At 38.9% G+C, this 27816-nt stretch overlaps 2 protein-coding genes across 2 annotated transcripts; one reads left to right on the top strand and one right to left on the bottom strand.

Moving 5' to 3' along the window:
• Window positions 1-64: 64 nt before the first annotated feature.
• On the bottom strand, window positions 65-1818 carry LOC124645349. The gene is made up of 3 exons (XM_047185188.1): window positions 1677-1818; window positions 667-753; window positions 65-160 (listed from the first exon to the last, which is right to left on the bottom strand). Exons 1-3 carry the CDS (start codon window positions 1773-1775, stop codon window positions 140-142), a joined length of 207 nt encoding a protein of 68 aa, XP_047041144.1. The 5' UTR covers window positions 1776-1818; the 3' UTR covers window positions 65-139.
• LOC124645259 (tripeptidyl-peptidase 2) lies at window positions 1729-27760 on the top strand. Its single transcript, XM_047185088.1, has 26 exons — window positions 1729-1936; window positions 6282-6463; window positions 6548-6679; window positions 7232-7418; window positions 7924-8074; window positions 8599-8762; window positions 9080-9323; window positions 9788-9918; window positions 12975-13137; window positions 13445-13515; window positions 13807-13946; window positions 14111-14288; window positions 15029-15194; window positions 18082-18248; window positions 18725-18903; window positions 19187-19404; window positions 20474-20585; window positions 21071-21193; window positions 21528-21683; window positions 21925-22013; window positions 22976-23196; window positions 23985-24096; window positions 24580-24652; window positions 24752-24837; window positions 25392-25563; window positions 26085-27760. Exons 1-26 carry the CDS (start codon window positions 1729-1731, stop codon window positions 26292-26294), a joined length of 4035 nt encoding a protein of 1344 aa, XP_047041044.1. The 3' UTR covers window positions 26295-27760.
• Window positions 27761-27816: the final 56 nt, after the last annotated feature.

Raw genomic sequence — 27816 nt, 5'->3', positions numbered from 1 at the left:
TCAGAGAAGTGTAAAGAGTGATTTAATTAACACCTAATGAAATATTAGATAAAAAAACAAACAATACATTAATAACCAGTTTATTCCAACAAAATCTAGCACATAATTTAATAAAGGTCTATTCTAATGCACCATCTCTTCAATCAATTGATTCAAGTCCCTGGAACAATAACAATATTTAATGTTATACCCTGTAATAATTTAAAAATATGTATTTTCCTCCATTAATGAGGTACACTTATTGACAACGGCCGTTCCTGGTATGTTACCTATCTGTTGTTTTGCTTACTAGAGATAGGTGTTTAACATTACTTGAATGGGGTTTATGTCAAAATTCTATCTCTAGTATAGTTATCGGCATGGATAATGAGCTCTCGGCGGAAGAGTGGGGATCTCTTTGCGCACTGTACACTTATGGCAATAAACCAATAAATCACTGCTGCACACTGCAGGTGAAGGTCAGGGCTCAATATCCTTGCCGATGATTATAACAATATCAACAGAGAGACAGGATATCGGCAAATTATATCTCATGTGATTATATATTTTTATTACACTACATTATGCCTACTACTAATTATTGACTCAATTCAGGCTAAGAGGGTATAAAGGACATTGTATTAATTTACTTAGTCAATAATAAAGTCAGTAACAATAAAGCCTTACCGCTACTTTGTAGGGATTGCCAGTTAACCGAAGGTCTCGCTGGTACATTTGACGGTCCCACCTGTCATTGAGGTTGCGTCTGAAGTGCTGTGAAACAAATATGAATATTATGACATATACTTTATTATAGTTCGGCCATTCAGAGAATGCGTTCCTGACACGTCGCGATTGAACTGACGACGTAACTTTGCAATGGCGTTGCAGTTACGATAAAAATATTTTTGCTGGTTGTTTACCGTTTTAACAATTGAGGAGCATTAAAACAACATTATTATATCAATAATCAATGAATGTAGTTACGTCGTCAGTTCAATCGCGACGTGTCAGGAACGCATTCTCTGAATGGCCGAACTATAGTTGATACAATCATTACCATCTGAAGATAATTGGGAAAGAAAGAATAACGTAGGTAAGTATTGTGTTGTAGACACACACATCGTAAATCTGTGTTGGGAAGCTACACTATCCTGACTTGAAATTTGATATTGACTGTAATTCTGTACAGGATCTTCCCCATAATATTTGTGAAGCTGAGGGGAAAAGCTAGTATTAGATGGACAAGATACAGAATGGTAAATGGTTCGCAGATTTAGACACAGTGTCTACTAACTTCTACATCTAATTAGATAATTCAGAGGTTTTTTACAGGCAGGTTCTAGTTACGGACTGCTTTTAGTATGTATAAATTGCAGAGGCTCACCAATCATTACCAACAGCATCTTATAGTCGTGAATACAGCTACTACTAGAAATAAATTGGCAAATTCGGGAGAATAGTATTACACATTATTCACCAGATTTGTACATTGTTGATGCTTTTGTTTCTTTGGAAGCAATATCTAGATGTAAATTGGCCCCTGTTGTTGTAGTTTATTTAAATTGACAAAGTAATTTGTCTTACGATACAATATATTATCTGTGTCCCAAAAATACACATGAGATGATTGAGTAGATCTATGGAAAGGGTACTGTGCTGGTTGTTATCTAACATGTTAGTTTCAGTGTACTTACATTGCCTAGTATTAAATTGTGAATGTGATATAAGCCCCAGCCTGGCAGGCCTATGCCAGCCGTAATAATGAAGAAACTGGGCAGAATTTCGTACCACATTTTAACAAAATATCAGAATTTCCACAGTAACAAGTTCGGAATTCGAATGACAGTGAACTGTGTGTTACCAGATTTTCACACGAAAAGTTGCCACTGCCAGCAACGACAATGTGACCAAAATATTGTAAAGGAAAAGTTTGTAAATAATGAAGAAGCATTAGGTAAGCTTTTTTTGAAACCATTTTTATATATTTCAAATCATGTTTGTGTTTTATAGGTCTAACAGTCTGTGGTTTCACCCGCAACTCAAAGGAACCACTTCCTAAATGCGAATAAAAATCAGCCCTACTCAAAGTCCCATAAAAATCCGTTCCGTCATTATTGCAAAAAAGAGTAAAAAAGCATAGAGGTACAACATACTCCCACCCACCCTATGTAATTCAAAATAGTTATCGTTCGTTAAACCACAAGACCAGCTATACTATAGGAGGACAGCTTGTTAGGTTTTATCCAATCGCATACAGAGGAACTTGACCATTTTATATTATTACCTTCTAGCGACCCCCTGATGAGAATGAAAGCCAATGAGGCCCAAAATCGCTTCATATTTAAAGTCTAAGCCAGTTGACTAGTACAGGGTATGAAATGATTCGGTTTGACTATTTAATTTTATACAAGGTAACTCATTTTTACTCACGTTTCCTATAATTAAATAATGAGCCCACCACAACGTAAATCCTGGAATTGAGATTCCTGTAACAACAATGGCCCAAGCAGGAAGAATATTAAACCACATTATCGTTTCTGAATCTCACTTTCCAATAATTGTGACAGTGAGTGAAGCACTTGTTATTTTTCTTTTTCTACAAGTCAATATAGCAAGGAGAAATGTAACAAGGAGAAACTAGTGCATAAGGTTGTAGTCTGAGAGTTTGAGGTAAACTTCCAGAAAATATTGAAACTTAATTACTACTGTAACTGTTTTTGAGTGCTATTTTGATTTGTTACTTTTATTATTGTAAATATTCTTTTGTGGAAAATCAATAGTTATAAGTGTATACAAATAAGTAGCGAGGCACCCAGATGTACAGTAATGGTGATGGGAGTGTAAGTGCTTGTCAATCTTCAACATCTCTGGATGCCCTGAGATGTCCGCTGTGCCCCTAGCACGTTTTTTTAAAGGTAAGCGGGGTTTGAACGTGCACATTGGGAAGACACATAAATCCCAAAGTGCAGTTCCTCCCACACTAACCCCGACAAACCCAGATACCGACACACCTTTGGAACCGTTTTGGAAAAGACTTTCAAAATTCAAAAACACAATTCCAATCCTAAAGCGGGTTCCCCGAGGCGCCAGGACTTTAGTAGCTCAACATTTGGCAGGTTGTGTCCGCCTGGCTGCACGGGAGAACTCGCAACGTGCTTGGGAGAACTTACTCACTTTCCCTTATAGAATCTTACATATTCAAAAAAATTTGGCATCCAAAAAGTCCTTAACGACCCAAATTAAAGATAATTGTAATGTTTCGGTCAGAGATTTCGACACTAAATCACCGACAACAGGATCTACCTATTCGAGGAGCATCCCCCACCTGGTAGAATCCAAGTTAAGTGAAGGTGACATAAGTGGTGCAGCGAGGATCCTCTTCAGCAGTGATGTGGTGGCACCGTGTTCTCCAGAAACACTTTCCGCTTTGGAGAGCAAACACCCTGCCCCATCCGATGACCTTTCTTTTCCCGACCCCCCTGATCCGGATTTACATACCCTCATCGTTACAGGTCGACAATTGATCACGGCAATAGGCTCCTTCAGGAGCGGTTCCGCAGGCGGCCTCGACGGCTTGAGTCCGCAACACCTTAAGGACCTTACCTGCCCAAGCGCCGGGGAAGCTGGTGAGTCACTCTTGAAGGAGCTTACAGCCCTGGTCAACCTAATGCTATCCGGCAAGGTGGACGAGGCCGTCATCGACGTCTTATATGGAGCAAACCTCTGCGCTCTACGCAAGAGGGACGGCGGCATTCGTCCAATCGCCGTAGGCACTACTTACCGTCGTATGGCAGCCAAGATTTGCTGTAAATTTTATAACGAGGGTTGTTCGGAAAAATTTCAGCCCCTTCAGCTGGGTTACGGCTCAAGAGGGGGCTGCGAGGCTGCTGTACACGCGTTGTCGACCTATTTAAATTGTGGCAAAGGAGAGGTCATAATGAAGGTTGACATAAAGAATGCATTCAACTCAGTTAACAGGGACACCCTACTAGCAGAAACTAAAAAAGAGCTACCCCAAATTTATAGTTTTCTTTACCAATGCTACAGGCACCCATCTAAATTACTTTATCGGGACAACCTTTTAGAATCTTCTGTTGGCTGTCAGCAGGGTGACCCACTCGGGCCCGTGATTTTCAGTTTAGCCATAAACCCAATAATTCGGCAGCTAAATTCTGAATTCAATGTTTGGTACCTTGATGACGGAACCTTGGGGGGCAAAGTAGATACTGTTCTTAAAGACCTATCCTTTCTTCAAAATAAATTCCAAGCAATAGGACTAAATCTAAATTATTCCAAATGTGAACTCTTTGTAACGGACAATACAGACAGACAAGACATATTTTCCAAATTTTGTGCAATAGCCCCGGATATCAAATTAATTGACAAGAGTTCTCTTTGTCTCCTCGGTTCCCCAATATTTGAAAATTCATTCTCGAATTTTATTCATGATAAAATACAAAATTTCAATCATATTTCGGACAGGCTACTCCAAATTAACATGCACTCAGCTATCACAATCATTAGATATTGTTGTTTTGGCCCAAAATTAACGTACTATTTGCGTGCTTCCAGTCTATGGAAGCACACAAATCTTTTGGAAAAACTTGACAAAATTATTAGACACACATTAACATCAATTTTAAATGTGGCCTTGGACGACCGAGCCTGGATTCAGGCTACTCTTCCCGTTCGCATGGGAGGGCTTGGCGTCCGCAAAATTTCAAGTATTAGCCTACCGGCCTTTATATCCTCCGTCCATGGTACTGAGCAATTGACCAGGAAAATTCTTCCTATCACACTGGCCAATTGCGAGGTACCATGTCTGACTGAGGCTGTAGAGGCTTGGAAAATCACCTGCCCGAATACTGATCCACCCGTCAACCCGTCCTCCCAGAGACAGTGGGATGAGCCGCTCTGCAGAGTTATACGGAATAATCTGCTAAATACGTCAATTTCTTCTGCAGAGCGAGCGCGCCTTCTGGCTGTGGGCGAATGGGAGTCGGGTCTATGGCTTCTGGCACTTCCGTCGTCAAACATAGGCACATTGTTTGACGACACCACTTTCCGGCTTGCTGTTTGCTTGCGTTTGGGTGCTCCGTGCTGCTCTCCTCACCGCTGCCACTGTGGTGAAGCTGTCAGCAGCCTTGGACACCACGGCTTGTCGTGCAGCCGCAGCGCGGGACGATTTGCACGGCATGCGAATATCAATGACATAATCCGTCGTGCTCTTGTTGCCGTAGGCGTTCCAGCCATATTAGAACCCAGTGGTCTGGCACGCGACGATGGCAAGAGACCAGACGGTATGTCGTTGTTCCCGTGGAAGATGGGTAGGTCTTTAGTATGGGACGCGACTTGTGTCGATACTCTTGCACCATCTCACCTTCCTAGCTCGGCGCGATGTGCTGGTTCCGCTGCTGCGGCTGCAGAGAACCTCAAACGGCGCAAATATAGCACCCTGGTTGGTAACTATACCTTTGAGCCGTTTGGGGTTGAAACCCTCGGGCCGTGGGGTCCAAGTGCTCATCTGCTTTTTAAAGATCTGGCAAAGCGACTTGCTGACACTTCAAGTGACCCAAAGGCTGGTTTTTATTTTGGTCAAAAATTAAGCATTGCCATCCAACGTGGCAATGCTGCCAGCCTCTTGGGTACACTCCCGGTGGGCAGCGATGAGGAGTTTTTTGATGCCATTTTTTAGTTGTATATATGTATAAATAAGGCTTTTTTTTTACGTCATGTAAATATCTAGATTTAATATTATACAAAAATACATGCATATTACTACTGTAAATTCATGATGACTATCTAGCTAGAAGTTCCATCATCTGTAGCTTGGGTACTTTTAGAATCAATTGGCTAGTAATTATTTAGACTAGTGATAAAATAATAATATTAAAAGTATTATACGTGCGCGTGCGACCTGCCTGTCCAAGCAATTATTCCCGGGTTGTATCACACTTCCGTAGTGTAAATCCCAGTCCAGGAATAAAATTGTTGGATAAATGACTGCAGGTATTGATGTTAGCTGTTCGGGAAAGTAACTTCAAAAATAAAGTAACAAAGATTACAGAACAAAGTCAAACGAACGACGTTGCTGCGCACCTAAAAGTATGGCTTGTAAATATATACAAACCAGTAGTGCAGCTGCGGCACGTCAGCACCAGCAGCTTGCTTTTAAAACGGATCTTAAAAGTCTACCCAACTAAACTAAAATAAATTACCGAATAATAGAATATTGGTAGAAAAACTACCTAACTAGTTTTATAGCTTTTGGTATTTTTTCTTGGGTTTGGCAACACTAGTTATCGGGTCATCAAAAATGGCAGACGCACCGATCGACTGTGATTTCCCCGTTTGGGGATTAATGCCGAAAAAAGAGACGGGCGTCGTCTCATTTATCAACAAGCATCCAGAATATGATGGAAGGGGCACCATTATTGCTATTTTGGATTCGGGTGTCGACCCAGCAGCGACTGGTCTTGAGGTAAAAAACTGTCATGTCACGATTTGTTTAGTTGCACTTTTATTGCAATTTTTGCCGATGTTATAAGTGTTGCTGAGGTTGCAGGTGACCAGCACAGGAGAGAAGAAGGTTATCGAGAGGTACGACTGCAGTGGCTGCGGTGATGTGGACACCAGCACTATCATTAAGAAAGTCACCGATGGGTGCATTACCGGCCTCACGGGCCGTAAACTAAAGGTAATTTGTTACGTGAATAAGTTTGTTGACGTTCGTTCTACTTTCATTGTGTACATTACAAAAATCATATACTTGAACCTAATCATATAATTGCAAGAATTTCCAATACAGCTCAATAAATGGCCATCCAAAATTGGTTTAGTGAAACTATTCTATACTATGCTACTGTATTGTCAAGATATATTTTCTTTTTCTCATTAAATTATTCCATGTAAGTTTACTGATAAGAATTTCAGATCTCTTTGTTCTCTGTTGATGTGTGTTATCACTCACAGATAGTAACAAAACTAATGGTTTGTGAGAGTAATCTATATTCCTGAAATAAACAAAGCATTTCTTGTTCTATATTTAACATATCAGTCAGAAAATAATACTAAATTAAGTCCTATCTTATTAGGAAATTAGTTGTTAAAGCATATTGATTAGCAAATATATAAATAATCTAGTTTTTGTGTTGCTTACTACTCAATAAAAACAATTCAGTGTTTGGACCATCTTGCACACTTCTTATATTAGAAAACAAAAAATACAAAGTCAAACTAATTTCCATAGATTCCTGACTCTTGGAAGAACCCATCGGGAGTATGGAGAGTGGGTGTCTTATACCCATATAGCTTATATCCTGTAAAGTTGAAGGAGCGCATGCAAGAGCACCGCAAGACACATGACTGGGATGTCAACTATAAACCTGCCTTCGCTGAGGCCAACAAGAATTTACAAGACTTTGAAACTGATGTTGGTCAGTATCATTGCACAAATCATGTTTAAAACCAAACCGCAAACTTATTTTCTATGTGTCTGTTGAGTTTGTTTAACTTAGTAAATTGCTGAATTAAATAATTATAAATTTTGATATGGATAGTTTGGTCCAGGAGACTCGTAGATCAATTTAGATCTGGGTATTTCCTTTGAAATGTGGGTAATATTATGAGGAAAATCCAAAAGAACTCATCTGAGTCATGAGAGATATAATTCTCACACAAAGAATGTTGTCTTTTTTCAAGTGAGCTAAGCTTTTTGGATCTTTTCCCAATCGTTCTGGGATGATGACTATTAAATTCTTTTGTCTTGTACTTTTGACTTGTTCATACTAGTTGATAAGGTATTTGTTATGAAATATCTTTTTTTACCAAATACATTTTCAATGAGGAAGGTAAATATGAAATTAAATTACAAATAACTTTAATACCATTATTTAAACCAAAAATATTTTAATATATAATAAAATTATGTATTATTTTTAGTGGCAAAGAACCCGGTGTTGAGCCCTGAGGATAAAATACTGAAAGAGGAACTGGAAGCCAGGGTAGAAGTATTGCAAACAGCTGAGAAGAAGTACAATGATGTTGGCCCTACTTATGACTGTGTGCTCTTCCATGATGGAACTGTGTGGAGGTATGTAACAATACTAGCCTGCAATACCTTTACACTGGTAGATTAGAATCATATAACAGATACCATATTTAATTATGTTATTTTTGAATATTTTTGTCTACCTAAGAACACTAATTAAACAATGCAAAAATAGGATTCAACTAATTTAATTTGGCTCCATATTCGTAACAAAGTCCTTGACTGAAGAATTAAGAACATCATTTTATTAGGAAAACAGTTATGTAAAGGCAGTAACTCTTTTATCTCTTATGTAGGTTCAACTAGCTGTTGAAGAAAATCTATAAAAGTATTATATTCAGTACATTCAGTTACTGTCCATTTACATTGTGAGGTTGCCTTTGCTGCATGTGCATATGCATGAGAGTCCAAGCCTCAATATATTGTCTTGTGGAAATAACAATCAATATCTGACTGAATTTCAAACAAATCAATTTATAAAACTGCAATTATTTTCTTTCTGGCACTATATATAAAGATATGAAAAATTCAGAAATAAATAATAAAAGTAACATAATTGCCCCCAGAGCATGCATCGACACGACAGAGTCAGGCGAGCTGTCGAGCGGCGTGGTGCTGGGCGAGTACAGCCGCACGCACGAGCACACGCACCTCACGCCCTTCGACGAGATGACTGTCAGCATCAACGTGCACGATGATGGCAACACCCTGGAGGTTGTTGGCATGTGCTGTGAGTTCATACACTGTTCATTCAATTTGCTGATATTGCAGGAGTAGGTACTGGTACCCTTGTAATCGTGTAGTTTATTCATTGAATGTGAAACTATTGTGTAGATTCTGTACAAACTTCCTGATAACTTAGTAGAGCTATAGATTTTTAAATCGTTTTTGTAGAGGGTTTAGTAAAGTGCGCAAGCCCAGCAGGGTGGACAAGCGTGTTTTTTCTCCCATTTATGTTTTATAAAAGCTAATGAGTGAAGAAAACTATTTAGTTCCATATCAACAGTTAAAATTCACATTTTTTCAACTACATTCCTTACCTTCTAGCAACTCACGGTACACACGTAGCGGCAATCGCAGCTGGTTACTACCCTGAGGCTCCCGAATTAAACGGAGTGGCTCCCGGAGCTAAAATAGTGTCCTTAACCATTGGGGACAGTCGCCTAGGGTCCATGGAGACTGGCACAGCCCTCGTGAGGGCTTGCATCAAGATCATGGAGCTCAGTAAAACTATGAAGATCGATGCCATCAATATGAGCTACGGTGAACACGCGCATTGGTCTAATGCTGGGTAAGTTTCCTAATGTTTTTCAGCTAATAGTGAAAATATTTATAGTGTAAACTCCATGTAACATCCCTCGATTTAACGACAGACTCCCTAAAGCGTCGAAATCAATTGGCTTTAGTGGGTTTAGCTTATTTTCCATTCACTGATACACTCTCTACATTTAACGCCAGCTCTTTATAAAGCTATAAAATGCACAGTCCCTTCATTGTCGTTATATAGAGGTTAGATTGTATTTAATTATGATATTTTTTTTGAAAGTGTTACTTCAATATTTTCCGCTAACCACGCCTACTTCGCCTTCTGCTAACCTCAGACATATTATATTTCAGTATTGCCCCTTACGGCAGTTTCCACAGTTTTGCTATTAACTAGAGATTATAAATAACGCATTCCTATCTCTACTAAGCAAAACAATTGATAGATATAATATTGGGAACAGCTATTAATCAAGTGTACATTGTTCCCAGACGAGTGGGCGAGATAATATGCGAAGTAGTGAACCGCTACAAGGTGTCGTGGGTGGTGTCGGGCGGCAACCACGGGCCCGCGCTCTGCACCGTCGGCGCGCCGCCCGACATCGTGCAGCCCATACTTATAGGTACGTTATATCATTATACTGGGTGTCCCATAAGTCCTATTTTCGCCATTTAAATTTCGAATAAAATTTAAATGGCACGCGGGAATGGCATGTGGGGTGCGGGGATAGCATCAACGGTCTTTGGGAATTCATTCGCCATTGAAAGTTTTACCGGAGCGGACCGTGGTTTTTGTGTGCGTGAGTTTTATCACAACAATGATTCGGCCACCATTGCACGGCGTATCTTTTTGTTCCTGTATTAACTGATTTTTTTATGGATGGTAATTTATCTTTCTTTAAAATGCGCTGTAACGTTGATCTGGGTGTATTTAATGCATTGGAACGCTTGCGAATGGATTGAGTAGGATTTTCACTAACTGACTCTTGCACTACGTCGATGTTGTCTTCCGTCCGTGATGTCCTTGGGCGGCCCGATCGTTGTTTATTCAACAAAATAAAATTGTAGATCCAGTCACCTCGAACTGTTGAACCCAATTTTTAACCGTTTGAACACTGGGACAGTCATTAAACGAGCGCAAATTGCGATACTCTCTAAATTTACGCCGCGCAATTTTATTCGAAATTTAGATTTCAAAGGACTTATGGGACACCCAGTATAAAGTGTAAAAGAACTGTTTTTGGAAATTTCAGAAGAGGTTTGGCGTAAATTATAAAACTGAAGAGTTTATTTGTTTGAACGCGCTAATCTCAGGGTCCGATTTAGAAAATTCTTTCAATGTTCTATAGCCCATTCCGTTGGTAGACGCTGTGAAGAAGAAATAATAACTGCATTTTTGTTTTTCGTAATAAGGGTTCGTTTCAAAGATATGCAATATTTTGACTATGCATAAAACTTCACATCATATAGCTCATTTAATATTTTATCGTTTTTATAATGAAATATCACAAATGGCCCTTTTTGTTACATATTTATTTATTTAACCATTTATGTACACAGTAAATACTATGTACATATGTTTATTTTTTATGGGAACAAATATAATGACCACCATAAAATGCTTTGATACCCTTAGTTTTGTAACCAGAAATATCTACTGAACACCAGAAAAATAAAGTCTAATAATGTAATAGTACCAGCTATTTTAGTCACGACTTCACTTTAAATTGTATTCGACCACCAAATTTAGTAAATGATCACCAACTTTTGACGACCAAATTAATGTATTATTTTTGCCTAAATAAGTCACTGTGATTGCCATAAAATGTAGGCTTATTACCAAATAAAGTATTATGATGCCATATTAAGTTATGTGTCCGGCTTGCAATGCATGCGTGAGTGTCAGTATGACGAGTGACAGGGGGAAATGGAAGAAAATGACATATTGCGCCGACCCCAAGTAAAATTGGGAACAGGGCAGGAGAAAGAAGAAGAAGAATGTGTTTCTCAATACACTCCCTCGAAAACACACTCTTATCGCACTGTTTAGAGGCATGCAATAGACAATTTTCCACCCTAGTGCAGGAAAAGGGTCCCCATAATGTTATTACATTTATTGTATCAGGCCGAACTTATTTTTTTGGAGTCAGTTTACTTAAACAGGATAGCAAGATGTAAAAACTTTGATTATCATTTTATATTAAAACGCTGGTGCAATTTTGATGTTCATTTACTACTTTTGGTGATCATTTACTACTTTTGGGATAACAATGATTTATTTGGACTCATTTTGCTTAAATAGGATAGCAGAATTTAAAAACTTTGGTTATAATCTTACTTTAAAATGGTGGTTTAATTTTGGTGATCATTTACTATTTTTGGCTTACGCATGATTTATTTTGGAGTAATTTTACTTAAATAGGATAGCAAAGTGTTAAAACTTTGGTTATAGTTTTAGGGTATGATTTAAGCTGTCACCAATTTAATTCATTTTGTGTTTCTTAAATAATAGGGTTTGCCCTCAAAATAGTAGATTTGTCACCAAATGTAGTCACCAAACAATATAAAATCATTTCCACAATAAATTACCGAAAATCATGGAGATATGGGGTCAAGTACCAAATAAATGATTTTGTATGTATTATAATAGGTTTGTCCTAATAGTATTTAAGCAAACTAATTTAAAGAGATCACCAATAAATCATATATTATATCACTAGAAAATTTCATGAAGGTCTAAAAATGTAGGGTGGTCGTCATCATCATTTCAACCAAAAGAGTCTACTACTTAACTGGCCATGTGCCTCCCCCCAAGGGCTTTAGTTTCCACAGGTAGTATAAATATATTTAAATTAAATTTCTAGCTGAATAGTAAATAAAACAATTAATCAAAGTCAAAATAATCAATATTTATTGTTAAAAATCTCACTGCCCGCGCCCCGCATCGTATGATCGTACCTACAACCAACCTACAACCCATTCGTTGAGGCCCGAAAGCGCGCCAATTTGTCTCCCTTCCCTTCCTCTTCCCTTTGAACATATTTTTATTAAAATTATAAACTGATGTATTAAATTGGTAACGAATACATTATTTTAATAACTGAACGAAATAAAATGTAACTACTGTATTGGTGACAAAATAACAAATAAAAAGGAGTCGCAGTCAGGGATCAATTAATCGATTTATTTGGTGACAGATCTACCATTTTGAGCACCAAGCTATTATTTAAGTAATAAAACTATTATTATAAGAACGAAGTTTATATTCATGTAATGCACTACAATTTTATTGGTAATCCATCTCATATTTTACACATTATATTAACAATAATTTGCTAATTCATACCTGGGAACACTCTTTGTTTATCTGAGAACGAAAATATTTCGTGGCGATAGATCTATTTATTAGGTGATACAACTTGATGACAAATATAAATTTTGGTGACAAAAAATATAGTTCCCATAGTTTTACATTAAAATGCGAGTTTCATTTTGGTGATCATTTACTATTTTTGTCTGGTATTTGTTACTATATCTGGTGATCAGTTAAACATAAGCCATTTTTTATTTCAAATATGTATTAGTTTTTTTGGTAAGTTTTACTATTTTGCGCTGTCACAGTCGGCATAATGTTTCGTAGTCGTGTGGAGTATATCTAACATGTAAGTATTTGTTCCAGGCGTGGGCGCGTACGTGTCCCCGGAGATGATGTCGGCGGCGTACTCCATGCGCGCGCGGCTGTGCGGCGGCGCCTTCAGCTGGAGCTCGCGCGGGCCCGCCGCCGACGGCGCCGCCGGCCTGTCGGTCTGTGCTCCTGGCGGGGCTGTGGCGGCCGTCGCTAGGTAACTGTTGCTTTTACCTCATATTATAGGATATAACAATATTGTTATAAGTTTTATAGGCCTAAATCTGATTGTATTAGCACGTACGGACACATGCGCTATGCTAGGAATATAGGTGCAAACGTCCGTGCAACAAGTGCGACAGTTTATAGGAGCCTGCAAAGGCCTATTTGAAATAAAATGAGTGTCTTTGATGATATCGAATTTGTGCGAGTTGAAATCCTATGGACCCTAAATTTGCGCCTTATGGCAAAGAAATGAGAAAATCGTGTGACACACCTAATCAAATTGCTTTGTTTTCTTCCAGATTTACACTAAGACAATCACAACTTATGAACGGTACTTCAATGGCTGCTCCACACGTCGCCGGAGCAGTAGGTTCGTTATTTTTTTATTCCTTGACACACAGTAATTTAATTTAGTTTGATATATATACTTTCTTTACCTTATCTATATTCAAAACAAACACCCAGACAACTGATAAAACTCCCAAAAATTTCTAAGACCCAATCCATAGGCAACATAAACATATTTTTTTCTTAAAACAACTGTTTAGTGGATTTATTATTTAAGAATAAGAAAACTGACGGGTTATGTTGTCGGCGTACTTGGGTCAAAATGAAGGTTCATTTTTTTCTAATACTTACACAAATTATTATTTCCCCTCAGCAATGTTAATGTCGGGTCTGAAGGCGCAAGACATACCATACTCACCGTACTCCATCAAGCGAGCGTTAGAAAACTCTGCTACATATCTATCTCATGTGGAACCTTGGGCACAGGGGTGTGGATTACTCAATGTTGAGAAGGTAAATATAACTCCATCCTGGTTTGGGAAGCTTTAACACACTTATTTTATAGGTTAGAGAGGATTTACAATTGCTGATGTTACAAAACATAATCAAGTCGCAAAAGTCGCATTTTTTCGCATTCAAGGATTCACTTTCTAAATTGCCAATACCATCTCCCCCAGGCCTTCGACATCCTCTGCAAGTACCACGACCAGCCCGAACGTGACGTGACATTCTCCATCCAGTGCGGAGCCTCCAATGCTAAAGGCATCCTGCTGCGGCCGCAGCACGACGACGCTCCCAAAGACATCGGCGTCACTGTGGAGCCGCAGTTCCTGCACGACCATCACGATATGGAGAGTGAGTCTTATTGCTGTGCTAATAAGGTTGGAATTTGAGGCTTATGTTAATGTTTAGCAGGTTGAATTGCGAACCTCATGCCATTGAATTTTGAGTCTTATGCTAGCTTTGATTTGGTTGAAATTTGTGTCTTATGTTAATGTTTATGAGTGTTAATTTGTAGCAAAGGGGTGTAGCGGTAGTTCAAGCTATTTCATTTTTAATTCAGTGTTTTATGTACCTTGGTGTTATGTCGATAAAGTCCACTTTTCGATGTGTATATTTCAAATTAGTTTGACGTATATTTTCGCGTTCTGTATTCATATAATATTAGTTGCTAATTTATAAAGCCAAGTGACACGTATTTTCAATTCGTAGGGACGAAAGTACCTTTGCTCAAGGATATAGTAAATGGATGTTTATGTGCTGGTATGTCTAAGAATTATTTTATGTAGACAATATTTTGATTTTTACAGTAGCATTTTTTGGGTGAGGCCTTTGTCCAGTGTACGTCTTTCCGCTGAAACAACGACCGAGTAGCGCAGTTTTTGGCATTATGCGAATTTAAAGAATACATAAGTAGAATAGGGGTAGGGTAAGAGCGGTTTCTGATTAGCGCATTTGGTTATACTCTTACCACATTCCGCACATATTCGGGGTATTTTTTTGGAAATGAGTCATGCATACCAAGCTCGTCTTCAGAGGTCACAGATTCAACAGTTCAATAAGTAGCTTTTTTAACTCCTGTTAAAACATTTCAGACAAGACCCTGATCCCGAAGCAGATCGCATTCGGTGTCCGACTGGCGCTGTCGTGTGACGACGCGTGGCTGTCGGCCGCCAAGCATCTCGACATGATGAACGCCTCCAGGCCTATCACTGTGAGAGTTGATACCACTGGCTTACCGCCGGGACCGCATTTTACTAGGTACGTAGTTTGGTATAATATTGTTAATTTGTTAAGATGGTTTTGGATGTTGATGTGTCTGTAAAAAATTATGTTGGTAAAAAAAGTATTGCGGAAAATATTGAAATAATTTATTATGGAAACTTGAATGACCTTGTTGAGTGCTATGTTTAGGTTGTATTGGTCATATACACGATCAGTGGCGTGCCTAGGGTTTCAACGTACGTTGTACGCTTAAATCTTTAAAACTACGCAACCGATTTTCATGCGGTTTTTTTATCAGATACGAGTGTTTAAAGAGGAAGGTTTATATGTATAATAACATCCATTAAATAGTGGGGAAATACTGGCAATCCCATGCGAAGCTGGGGAGGGTCGCTAGTCTATACATATATATAAAAGAAAGTCGTGTTAGTTACACCACTTATAACTCAAGAACGGCTGAACCGATTTAGCTGAAAACTGCCAGGGAGGTAGTTTAGAGCCAGGAGAAGGACATAGGATAGCCAAAAATAGGATTGCCAAGTAACATCATTAAAAAGTAACTATTTTTAACTGAGGTATGTGTATGGAACTTGGTACTTATTCAGATCTCACTTTTATAGGCGAAGCATTTCCATATTATCGAACTTGGCAGTCTTTCACATTTTTGTTTTGGGTGGGATTTCATTTATTTTTGTAAGGTTGTTTATTTTATTTTTTTCTTATGATTAAGTTAGTTAAGGAATGTCTCATTTATACTATCTTTCAGATTTTTGAATATGGACTATGCTTCTTACAAAGAAATGAACTAGAATAACTAAATGGACTAGATTTACCAACTGACTGACATGACATGTTATCATATATTATGTTCGTGGATCAAAGTTACACATTCGTTATTTTCGAAAGTGACTCACACTTGGCCGTTTTCAGATTTTTACTTTATTTTGACTAAATACAAACCTTTGTAACGAATTTCAGATCGGTACGACCATTCGAAGATATATTATATAGATAAAGGACAATGCTCAAAAAAAACCCAAGCCCGGCGCAAAATAAAAGTAACTCAAATTATAGGTAATAATAAGTAATGAAATACTGCATAGGAGGCATCATCGAAATCAGTGGCTATATGTGTGAAATTGCTCTTCGAATTTTAGCATCTGCGCCACATTGCTACTTGAGATTTTAAAGGTAACATAACGTATTAGTAAAAGGAACAGTAAACAGATACAAAGGAAAATGGCATATCAGGATATTAATGCTCCTGTATTCATGGGAGGAGAACATTGGGCTGTTGCGCCCACGTCATGAGCGTTTTATATTACTTAGGGTGAGCTAGACATGAGGAACAGTTCGCACATCTCGCAACATTTTTGGATCATGTCGTGTTAGAAATAGAGTATCAGTGACTTTTAAGCGTAGTTATTAAAATGAAAAGTACATACATTCATATCGTGTTTTAGTTCTATCATCCTATTATCTTGTAAAAGTATGTAGAATAGTGGAGAAATTGCCATAAACATGTCATTATGTACACTCTTAAACCACAACTGCATCTGTTTGGTGTTCCTTTTACTAATACATTATGTTACCTCTAAAATCTCGAGTAGCAATGTGGCGCAAATGTTAAAATTCGAATGGCAATTTCACACATATAGCCACTGATTTCGATGATGCCCCCCATGTAATATTTAATTACTTATTTATACCTATATTTTGAGTTACTTTTCTTTTGCGCCGGGCCTGGGTTTTTTTCTCATACTTCATGAGCATTGTCCTTTAGTTCGTTTTAGTTCCTTAGGGGTATACACCTTCATTATTTTGAAACCGACTCACACTTGGCCATTTCCAGATTTTTTCCTTTACCTTGACATAAAGACCTACCTCCATGCCAAATTTCAAGTCAATACGACCATTGGAAGTGGTCTAGGTTTTTGATGAGTGAGTGAGTCAGTCAGTGAGTGTATAGTAAAAATAGCGATTTTCTGACGTCAATATCTCAAGACCTACAATAGGTATATTAATGAAATTTTGTATTTTAGATAAGTGAGGGGGTCTCAACAGATACTAGAAATTTGATATGTGTAAATAAAATAGATTTTGAGTTATAGGGGGGTCGAATTTGGCCCGAAATGGTTCGTGTAATATAACCCACGGCCGGTGTGTCGCTTTTTTGCTCGAACTTGGCGGACACACTGCCGTGTGTCTAGATACTTTGTGTTGTTTTGATGAGAATTAAGCGCGCGAACTTTTAAATTGTTCGCGTTTGATATTGATTCTTTATTGAGTCTACTGAGCATTTTAGCAAGGCATGCCGGGCTTTTGGGCTTGTATGGTAGTACCGCCACTGTAAAGTCGTGGTGGCCTAGTGGGCAAAGAACCAACCTCTCGAGTATGAGGGCGCGGGTTCGATTCCAGGTCAGGCAAGTACCAATGCAACTTTTCTAAGTTTGTATGTACTTTCTAAGTATATCTTAGACACCAATGACTGTGTTTCGGATGGCACGTTAAACTGTAGGTCCCGGCTGTCATTGAACATCCTTGGCAGTCGTTACGGGTAGTCAGAAGCCAGTAAGTCTGACACCAGTCTAACCAAGGGGTATCGGGTTGCCCGGGTAACTGGGTTGAGGAGGTCAGATAGGCAGTCGCTTCTTGTAAAGCACTGGTACTCAGCTGAATCCGGTTAGACTGGAAGCCGACTCCAACATAGTTTGGGAAAAGGCTCGGAGGATGATGGTAGTACCGCCACTGTACACGATAGAATACTTATTGAAACCATAATTATAGCTGTAACATTTCATTTTCGAAATCCACAATCCTACCAATATAACATATTTTGTACCCTGTTTCACATGACTTTCGATTAAATTTTGACAATATTCAGAAGTGTTTATTTTGAGTAAATGTTTTATATAATCGTTAGTATAAAAGCGTACGACGTGTCGTGCATCGAGAAGGGCCCTGTGTTCCGTGTGCCGGTGACGGTGCTGCAGCCGCAGCCGCTGCGGGTACAGGCACCAGCTCCACCATGCTTACACGAGAAGAACGTGCTCTTCAGGCCCGCTACTATCGTCAGGCATTTTGTTATACGTAAGTATTATCCGTTATCCTTACCCCTATTTAATTGCCAAAGTAATTCTATCTGTGTGTATGGCTTTCACTAAACTGACTTTAATGAAGTTTCGTACACAAAAACGCTAGACTATAAGAAAGCCTGGGATGTTGGTAAAACCGCAACATCATCTTCCGACTCTTTTTCCCAACTATATTGGAGTTGGCTTCCAGTCTAACCAGATGCAGTTGAATTCCAATGTTTTACAAGAAGCGACTGCCTATCTGACTTCCTCAACCTAGTTACCTGGTAGAACCGCAACAAATACGACAAAAATAATATTATTCCAATCATCATCATCCTCCTGTCCTTATCCCAATTTTATTTGGGGTTGGTCGGTCCAATATGGGTTATAATTATTGCTCTTTAGATATACTTTACATTGGCAAAATGGTAGTATGCATATAATCTCGCTGACAGCCTCGCTAATTTACGTTACCTTTATTTTCCACAGCACCTCAGGAAGCTACATGGGCAGTGCTGAAGATCTCAACAGAGAGCAAGGAGAAGACAGGCCGGTTCCTCATTCACACCATGCAGTTGTTGCCCAAGAGGAGTTGCAGGTGCCACGAGATGCAGAAGATGATCAATGTCACGGCTGAAACTCCTACGATATTACCCTTCCAGATTGTGGTGAGTTGGATACTGTTTATTCAGATATTCTACTTGTCTGCTAATTTGGATATATGTAAAAAAATACAATTTGTTTTGATAAGCTCTTGTAGGCAGGTTGCCACTATAAATTAATATGATTAGTTCGACAATGTTATTACGGACGTATCTATAGCTTCTCTATGTTGAAATGATGTTCTGCGAACCGTCAGTGTGGTATTTGAGTATCTTGTAGAAGCAAATCAATTAAAGTAAAAATTAATTTACTACCTCTGTATTAATGAAAGACGTTTTCTGCTTCCAGGGCGGTGTAACACTAGAAGTAGTGATCGCAAAGTACTGGGCGAACATAGGCGACGTGGTAGTGGACTACTCCGTAGAGTTCCACGGGCTCAAGCCGGACTTCGGGTCGCGGCTGGCGATGGGCGCCGCGGACGGCGTGCGGGCGGTGCGGCTGCGGGCGCTGCGCCAGCAGGACGTGCTGCCCACCGCTACGCTCAAGTACCAGGAGCCTGTGCTCAGGTATGGTACCATATTAGCTGTGTGATCTGATTATAACGTGAAGAATAGGACTAGTTGAGCATTTCTAAATAAAAAAGAGGTTGTCAGGTCTTAATTCCCATTTACAATTATAGTATGCATTTTAGTAAGATATGTCTGAAGTATTCCTATGCCCCGAACATAAAACTACGGTTTAAGTGTATACTATATACTATTATCCCCATATTTAAGTAATTAGGTAAAAACTCGATTTCACCCACTTACGGCCAGTTCTTTCATCAAAAGTAAAAGCCAAAGTAATGTCAAAAGTAAAAGTAACGGTCAAATTCGTTTTTTCAAGGGTAAAGTAACAGCAAAACTAATAGAAAAAATGAATTTAACCTTTTTGGCTTTTACTTTTGATGAAGAAATTGGCTGTTACCATGGCAACTTTACTACTCCACACATCCTCATAAATAGGCCTTCCTTAATACATACACTATCTAATTCTGAAAGAATTTTCAAATCGAGGACACAGGGGGGTTGTATTATATGTCGGATAGGGGCGAAACATCAGGATGGCACTATTGTCTGACATCAGCTAGGGTAATCGCACAAAGAGATAACTCAAAAAGAACTCAAAACTCAAAAACGTTTATTCAAATTAGTCAGAACAAAAGACAGCCCCCAAAACGCCCGCCCTTCGCCACTTCCTATGTGTTTTGGCTGGGGAGAAGAAGTGGCGGAACAAACTCCCCAGCAACACATGTCTGTCTGTTAGGTTAGAAGAACCTTTACACTTTAATTTCAAAAGACACTTTACACACTTTACAATATGGATCTACAACGGTACTACAACACTAGGCAATAACACTTGGTACACTAGACGTGACGTAGGGCAGTTTCGAGATGTGTGCAACACGACGACTCAACGAACACTGAGCTCCGTCGACGCCACGCTGACCACCACGACTCTGCCAAGCGCGCCAAAATGTTGTTTCACTAAAAGCGCCACCAGATGGCGCGCTTGCGTCTCGTTTAGTGTCCGTACTATTATTGACCGTCTCCGAAATATATATAATGTATTCAATGAAAAATTTGCATTTTCCAGGCCCACAGAATCGAAACTGACGCCACTAACGGCGCGTGACGTCATCCCGCCCAGTCGACAGATCTACCAACTAATAAACACATACAACTTCCATATCGCTAAGGCTACAGAGGTAACAAACTTAAAAATATAGTTCCTACCATAATCTTCCACTTAAAAAATAATAATCTGGTTATGTCTGTTCAAACTTTTAACTGAAAAAGAAGCCGAAAGAAAAGATTTACAAATTGATATATTTCCCAGATCTATACTAATATTATAAAGAGGAAAACTTTGTTTGTTTGTTTGGTTGTAATGGATAAACTCAAAAAATACTGGACCGATTTTAAATTTTCTTTCACCATTAGAAAGCTATATTATCTGCGAGGAACATAGGCTATATTTTATTCCGGTGCGGGCAGTAGCTCCCACGGGACGCGGGTGAAACCGCGGGAAAACGGCTAGTTATTTATATTTTGAAATTTTCATTTACAAAGCATTTTCATCAACACACTGACATGTTCAGAAATAAACTGATGATGATGATTTAGAAACTTCTATACCCTATGTAAACTTCATATAGCTACTTGGATTTAAGATGATAAATACTTTTGTCAGGTATCGCCAATAATCTCGTTGCTAAGCGACATGCTGTACGAGTCGGAGTTCGAGTCGCAGATGTGGATGCTGTACAACAGCAACAAGCAGCTCATGATGACCGGAGATGCTTACCCTAGCAAAGTAAGAACTCTTTCATTACATAATGATTTTGACAGAATAATGCTAGGAAAATGTTGTAAAGAAAGTAAGTGAAAATATGTATCATCTTTTCTTCGTATTTCACTTTATGCCTTTTGCGAAACAGTCATCATATCAATAATATGATAATCTATTATCCCACTTTGTATAGAAATAATTGGGTTTGTTTGACTTATTTTTAATCACTGTTCGTAAAAGTGAATTTAACTTGGCTGTTACCTTTCTAAATATCTAATTATAATAATTTTCTAAATATCTAATTACATATTATATGTAATATAAAAAAAATATTAACATGTCTATCCTCAATTTCCAGTACACAATAAAACTAGAGAAAGGCGACTACACCCTGAGACTGAACATTCGTCACGAGAACAAGTCTCTGCTGGAGAAGCTGCAGGACTTGCCCGCCATCATACAGCAGCGGCTGCAGCAACCCATCACGCTGGACGTCTACTGTTCACCCTCACTGGTCAGTTATATCACTATATTTACATTATGATACTAGCTGTTTCACTCGTGTCATAAAACCCTTCTACTGTTTTGGAAACTCGGGGCTGTTATGAATGACTTTTGTTCGTTGGAAACCTCTGATAGCGCCGCTGCACGAGCCGCATGACGCAGCGCCAGGGACTGTCGCTAGTTCATTAGCCTACGAGCCCACCACCAATGTGGATGTTAATTGTAATTGTTGTATTTTATTATTCTTTCAGGCGATCACAGGCGGAAAGAAGTTCACATCAGGCCCTCTGCCAAGTGGGCACATATTACCAGTTTACTTTACACCAGTGCCTGCAGATAAGTGAGTAAATATTTTATTTATTATAATTGACTCATCATGAAAAGTGCGTATCGATCGATCATAGGTTGAAGTAAAGCTTGGCACGCTTAGTTCGTGGATAAGCAACCATCTTGTAATGACGGATTCTTCTGTTTCGGAAGGCACGATAATAAGTCTTGGCTGTCATTTGAATGTTCTTAGTGGTAGTTACGAGTAGACAGAAACCAAAAAAAAGGAATATTGGGTTGCTGGGAAACCAGGTAGAGAAGGTCAGTCGGCAGTAGTTCTATGTGGCACATTAGAACTCAAGATAAATAATATATATGTCGGAGGGGTCATCAGGATGGCACTATCGTCCGACATCAGTTAGGGTAATCAAGCAAAGAGATAACTCAAAGAAACTCAAAACTCAAACAAACTAAAAACTCAAACGTTTATTCAAATTAGTCAGAACAAAAGACAGCCCCCAAAACGCCCGCCCGTCGCCACTTCCTATGTGTTTTGGCTGGGGAGAAGAAGTGGCGGAACAAACTCCCCAGCAACACATGTCTGTCTGTTAGGTTAGAAGAACCATTACAATACAAAAATCACAAGACACAACAATTAGTTTAGGTACTACAACGCTAGGCAATAACACTAGGTACACTACACGTAACGAAAGGCAGACGCGACAACTCCACGAAGACTCGACGAAGACTGAGCTCCGCGGACGCCACGCCGACCACCACGACTCTGCCAAGCGCGCCAAAATGTTGTTTCACCGGAAACGCCACCAGAGGGCGCGCTTGCGTGACGATTAGTGTCCGTACTAATGACAGTCTCCGACATATATTTCATCTTCTTAGCAAAAACGCAGGAAGTGGTGGTCGTATTAGAGGTTTTTTGAGTCTGTTTTGAATTTGACTTTTAAAAAGCAGCCAAGTTTAAATAATTGATTGTTAATGTAAATGTTCGTAATGTTCAGCTATATCCCTCTTTCCCAGGATCAGTCGCTCCAACCTGAGCATAGGGCAGACACTGTCCGGTTCAGTAACGTTCGCGAAGGACGAGCTGGGCCGCAAGGTGGACACGTACGGCGTCAGCTACGTGCCGTGCGAGCCCGCCAAGCGCAGCCAGCCGCCCAGGGACAAGGACAAGGCCAAGCCGCATGACGACTACATGGACGCCGTCAAGGACTTCACTACTAACTGGCTAGCTAAGTTAGGTATGTATTATGACGTTTGCACGGTTCCAAAAAGTTGGTCTCATGGAGAAGAGCCGGCAAGAAACTCCATAGACACTCTTTTTAAAAAGTAATATAGTCACAGTACAGTACAAACAGTCTATTACATAACAATAGTAAGCTCACAGAATTATACAATGCAAGAAGGTTAAACTGTAAATCTATACAATGCAAAGGGAGAAGAAAAAGTCGTTTAATTGCCAGGGAAGCCACACATGGAGAGATGAGTTATCGCCATATAATATCTTTGTCGTCAACAAAGTCCTGAATTTTATAATAAGCTTTTTTAATTAGGGTGGATTTTAAAGTGTTCTTAAATTTTATATCCGTGAGATCGGTTACACACTTAGGCAGCTTGTTGTAAAAACGGACACAATTCCCTAAAAACGATTTATTTGATTTCGTTAATCTGAATCTAAACAATAAGCATAAGCAAAAAAATATTTCCTCTTTATTACATTGGTTTAGATTATAAGCTCAAATTGGATGTTTCTCGTCATTGAACATCCTTGGCAGTCGTTACGGGTAGTCAGACGCCAGTAAGTCTGACACCAGTCTAACCAGGGGGTACCGAGTTGCCCGGGTAACTGGGTTGAGGAGGTCAGATAGGCAGTCGCTTCTTGTAAAGCACTGGTACTCAGCTGAATCCGGTTAGACTGGACGCCGACCCCAACATAGTTTGGGAAAAAGGCTCGGAGGATGATGGATGTTTCTCGTCAGTGTGTTTGTGTCATCAGGATCTCAATATAAGCATTTATTTATTGTTGCAGAGGGCGACAAGCTGGAGCAGGTGTACGAGGAGCTGGTGGAGAAGTTCCCCGGCTACCTCGGCGCCCACGTCGCCTACCTGCACGCGCTCGACTCGCCCACTGATGCCAAGAAGTTAGTTTATATCTTACCATACTGCATGCCATACAGACTCATTTCAGTAGACACTGGTACTCAGTCGCATCCGACTAGACGGAAAGCCGACCCTAACATAGATGGAAAAAGGCTCGGGAGAGGATGACTTGAGTAGGCACTGAACTGGAGATAAACAATCTTCATCGGACTTATTGTGTAAAAACTCAGTTTAAAAACAAAATATGGCTAAAAATCAAAGTAAATACACTAACTTAATCGATTGAATCATTATTTGAAGCAATAATTTGTATGTTTAATGTGTACTTGTGTAAGAAATCCTATCAAAATTGTTTACCTTGTTCAGTATCTACTCACTTTAAGAAAAAGATCAATATGCATAAAACTAAAATAGTTTATCTTCCTTTGTATTGAGTAACTAGTAAATGGAACTCCATTTACAAAATAAATAGTTGCGTGGTACTTGAGGGTAATTGAATTAATATGTTTCGTTTTGTTTTTCAGACTACCTCATGCAAACGAAGACCCCGACGTGACGACGGCGTGGTGTGAACAACTTATTACTATATCTGAAAAGGTAAAACTTATATTAAAAATAATTAAAATAATTTAGTTCTCATACAAATCTGGGAACCTAAGTTTTTTGAATGTTTATCAATATTTTGTTATTCTGCAGGTCATCAAGGCTATAGATCAAGACAAGTTGCTCGCGTACTTAGGAATGAAAAATGATACGAGAACTGACGCTACTAAGATTAAACAGTAAGTCATTATTAGCTTATTATGATTGTAAAACATTGAATTAGGAACATAAAGTTGTTTGAATTTATTTCAGTCTGAATGTTCATTCTTTTAGTTCGTAATATGTCTTTGAATGTAGGCATTTGATTGGTTATCGTAGTAGGTAGTTCCTCTCTCGCTCGCTTGCTGCAGCGATAACGAGTAGCGTCCACGTTGTACTCGACGGGCAATGCAGTTTTCTCTCACACGCTCTACCGCACGCCGCGCTATTTCGAGTTAGCGGTGTTATTCACTTGGCACGTATAGTTATCGGCACGAATCTTGAGCTCTGACCTACATCTGAGCAGAAGTGATTATCAGCAAAGAACCAATCCCGAGTGACGGCTATGACGCGATGCGCTGCGGGCCAATCACCGCTTTAGCCCGCCCCCGCGCCTCATTTCATACCACAAAAGAGACCCATAGTAAATTACTTCTGCGCAGGTGAAGGTCAGAGCTCAAGATTCGTGTCGATAACTATAAGTAACTTCGATCACTCAAATGTGAAGTGTTGAGCTACATTGCCTTGCCCCCAGGGAGCAGGAGAAGCAGCGCGGCTGGGCGGTGGAGGCGCTGTGCCGGCGCGGCGCGGCGCTGTGCCGCCTGCGGGCGCTGGCGCATGCGGGGGCCGCGCGGGACAAGCTCAGCGACGCGCTGCACAGCAACCTCACCGACCTGCTCAAGTTCACCGACCTCACCGACTCCAAGGTACGAAACATTACCAATGTACATATATACTATAGTAATGAGTAAAAATCCCCTCACTAGACTCAAAACTCAGATCTCCTCGCCGATTACTACAAACACCCACCCTCTGAAGACTACCAACCCTACTCCACTCTGAATAACCAATGTATAGTGTTCGCCCTACCTGTGTCTCTGTAATTATCATCCGATGATTAGGATATCGGCTCGCTTGCCCACATAACGTCTTACTCCCGTGCCACACACTCACGGTTTCCCGCCAACTGGCCATTGAGTATAGTGTGCACTCTGCGCGTCTATCACGACAACGAGACGACAGATATCGGTAGATCAGATACCATTATTTTTATTATTTTCGTTTTCAAATATTTCATTCTTAAATTCATATTTAACATGGTGTTTAGTTTTTCTTCCGGGCCAATGCCAGAGTGAGATACCATATTTTAGATTAACCAATACTTTGGAAAAATGTCTTTACCAAAAAAATACTTAAATAAAGCTTTTACATAATATTTTTTCTGCAGGCTTTACACTACGGTGTCTGGCATTGCTTCACCTTCAAGCAATGGGGCCGCGCCATCAAGTTACTGCAGAAGATACAAGAAGAAAGACCTTCCAAGGAGGTAGAAGAACGACTCATAGAGGCGTATGGACAACTAGGCTGGAACTTTTTCGCTAAGTACTCGCAACTATCGTTACCGACCAAGTACCCCTCGAGTTATAGACCGTTCTAGATCATTCTAGATTGTTCTACACTTCAAGTTGAAAGAAATACGTTTCAATGTGTACTGATTCGTAGTTGTGCTGCGTTAAAGATTTAATGAAATTGTATTCTTTGATGGAACTATAAAGCAAATAATTATGTGTAGGCAATAATGACAAGAGCTAATTAATTCGCGGCTTATGTTTTGAGCTCTTTGTGTAGTGTTTTATTTAAGAAATGAAAGTCGATATAAATTGTACTTCGACTTGATACCGAACAGTACGCATTGAAAATAAAATATTTATAAACAAAAGAGTTTTGCTTGAAGTTTACAAGTGCAGGCTTCGCGAACGTAATACACTCAAACGTAACTGTTGTTTTATAATGCAGATTATTTTAATAGGAAATAATAATAATACAGAATTTTAATAATAGCCAGTTTTGATCGAAAATCTAATTTTAGCAAATATTTTTATAGGTTTTAGACAAATTGTCGACGATGTTACATCGTTTTAAATACCATACAAGTCCAAATGAATAAATTCTAGATAGCTAATTTTTCCTACGTGGAAATGTTGTTGGGTACCTCAGTTTTACCTCTTCTCCCTTAATGAAATCTATGTATTACTTCAATCAATAAACTGCAATTAGAATAAGTACAGGTAAGCATTACATGTGACGAGATTAATTTGACGTTACGACAACAAAATGACGAAATAAATTTAAAATGACTTATAGTTATTTTAATTGCAATAAACTACTACAAGTATCAAATCCTATGCAATTATGTTGACAATTCAATGAACTAAACTATAAATCAATTAATTAAAATTCTTCCATTTCAATTCTATTATTTTCGATAATTTCTGAGGTGCGAACTGCCGGATTGTTTAGAATGAATTAAATATAAATAATGTTAGGAGATTATTGTTTTAGTGAACTAAGCTTGGACCGTGGGCACGGTGCCCAGTGCTGGGTGAGCTTGCATGCTATAGATGGACAAAGTTTGTACAACACTAAAGAATCCTCTATTGATTGTACTAGAATGATCTTCATAAGTATTAACTGCCGAACTGAATTTGTGCTATATTTAAGTTAAACTAAGATATTCTATAGATAATAAGTAGTCACTTATTTCACAGATAATCTCAATTTATTTAATATTGCATGCATTTAAATGTCGTGTATTCCGTCAACATTTATTATTATATAATAATTTGTATAAACAATTCAATTTTCTGTGCTATGGTTTTTATATCTTTTTGTACGAACTTAGAATAACTGAAATTAATAGACGATTCTTTAGGCTAAAAATGAATGCTTTCAATAGTCGGTCGTTGTGTAAAATAAGCCATTTTTATAGTTTTAATACAAATTGTAATGACAGGGTGCTCTTATGTTGTGTGCTCAAATAGTTCAATGCTTTTACATGGACACGTCATTAAAACAAATGTCAAAAATATTTATGTTTAATTTTTAATATATACGAGACATTTATGTGTATGTATTTTATTTATCACATGGTAGGATAGTATCCCCATGAAAGGAATCCT

This window comes from Helicoverpa zea, chromosome 1 (genome assembly GCF_022581195.2).
Source record: "Helicoverpa zea isolate HzStark_Cry1AcR chromosome 1, ilHelZeax1.1, whole genome shotgun sequence".
NCBI lineage: Eukaryota > Metazoa > Arthropoda > Insecta > Lepidoptera > Noctuidae > Helicoverpa > Helicoverpa zea.
The sequence above is the reverse complement of the archived record's forward strand: the minus strand, read 5'-3'. Positions and strand labels throughout refer to the sequence as shown.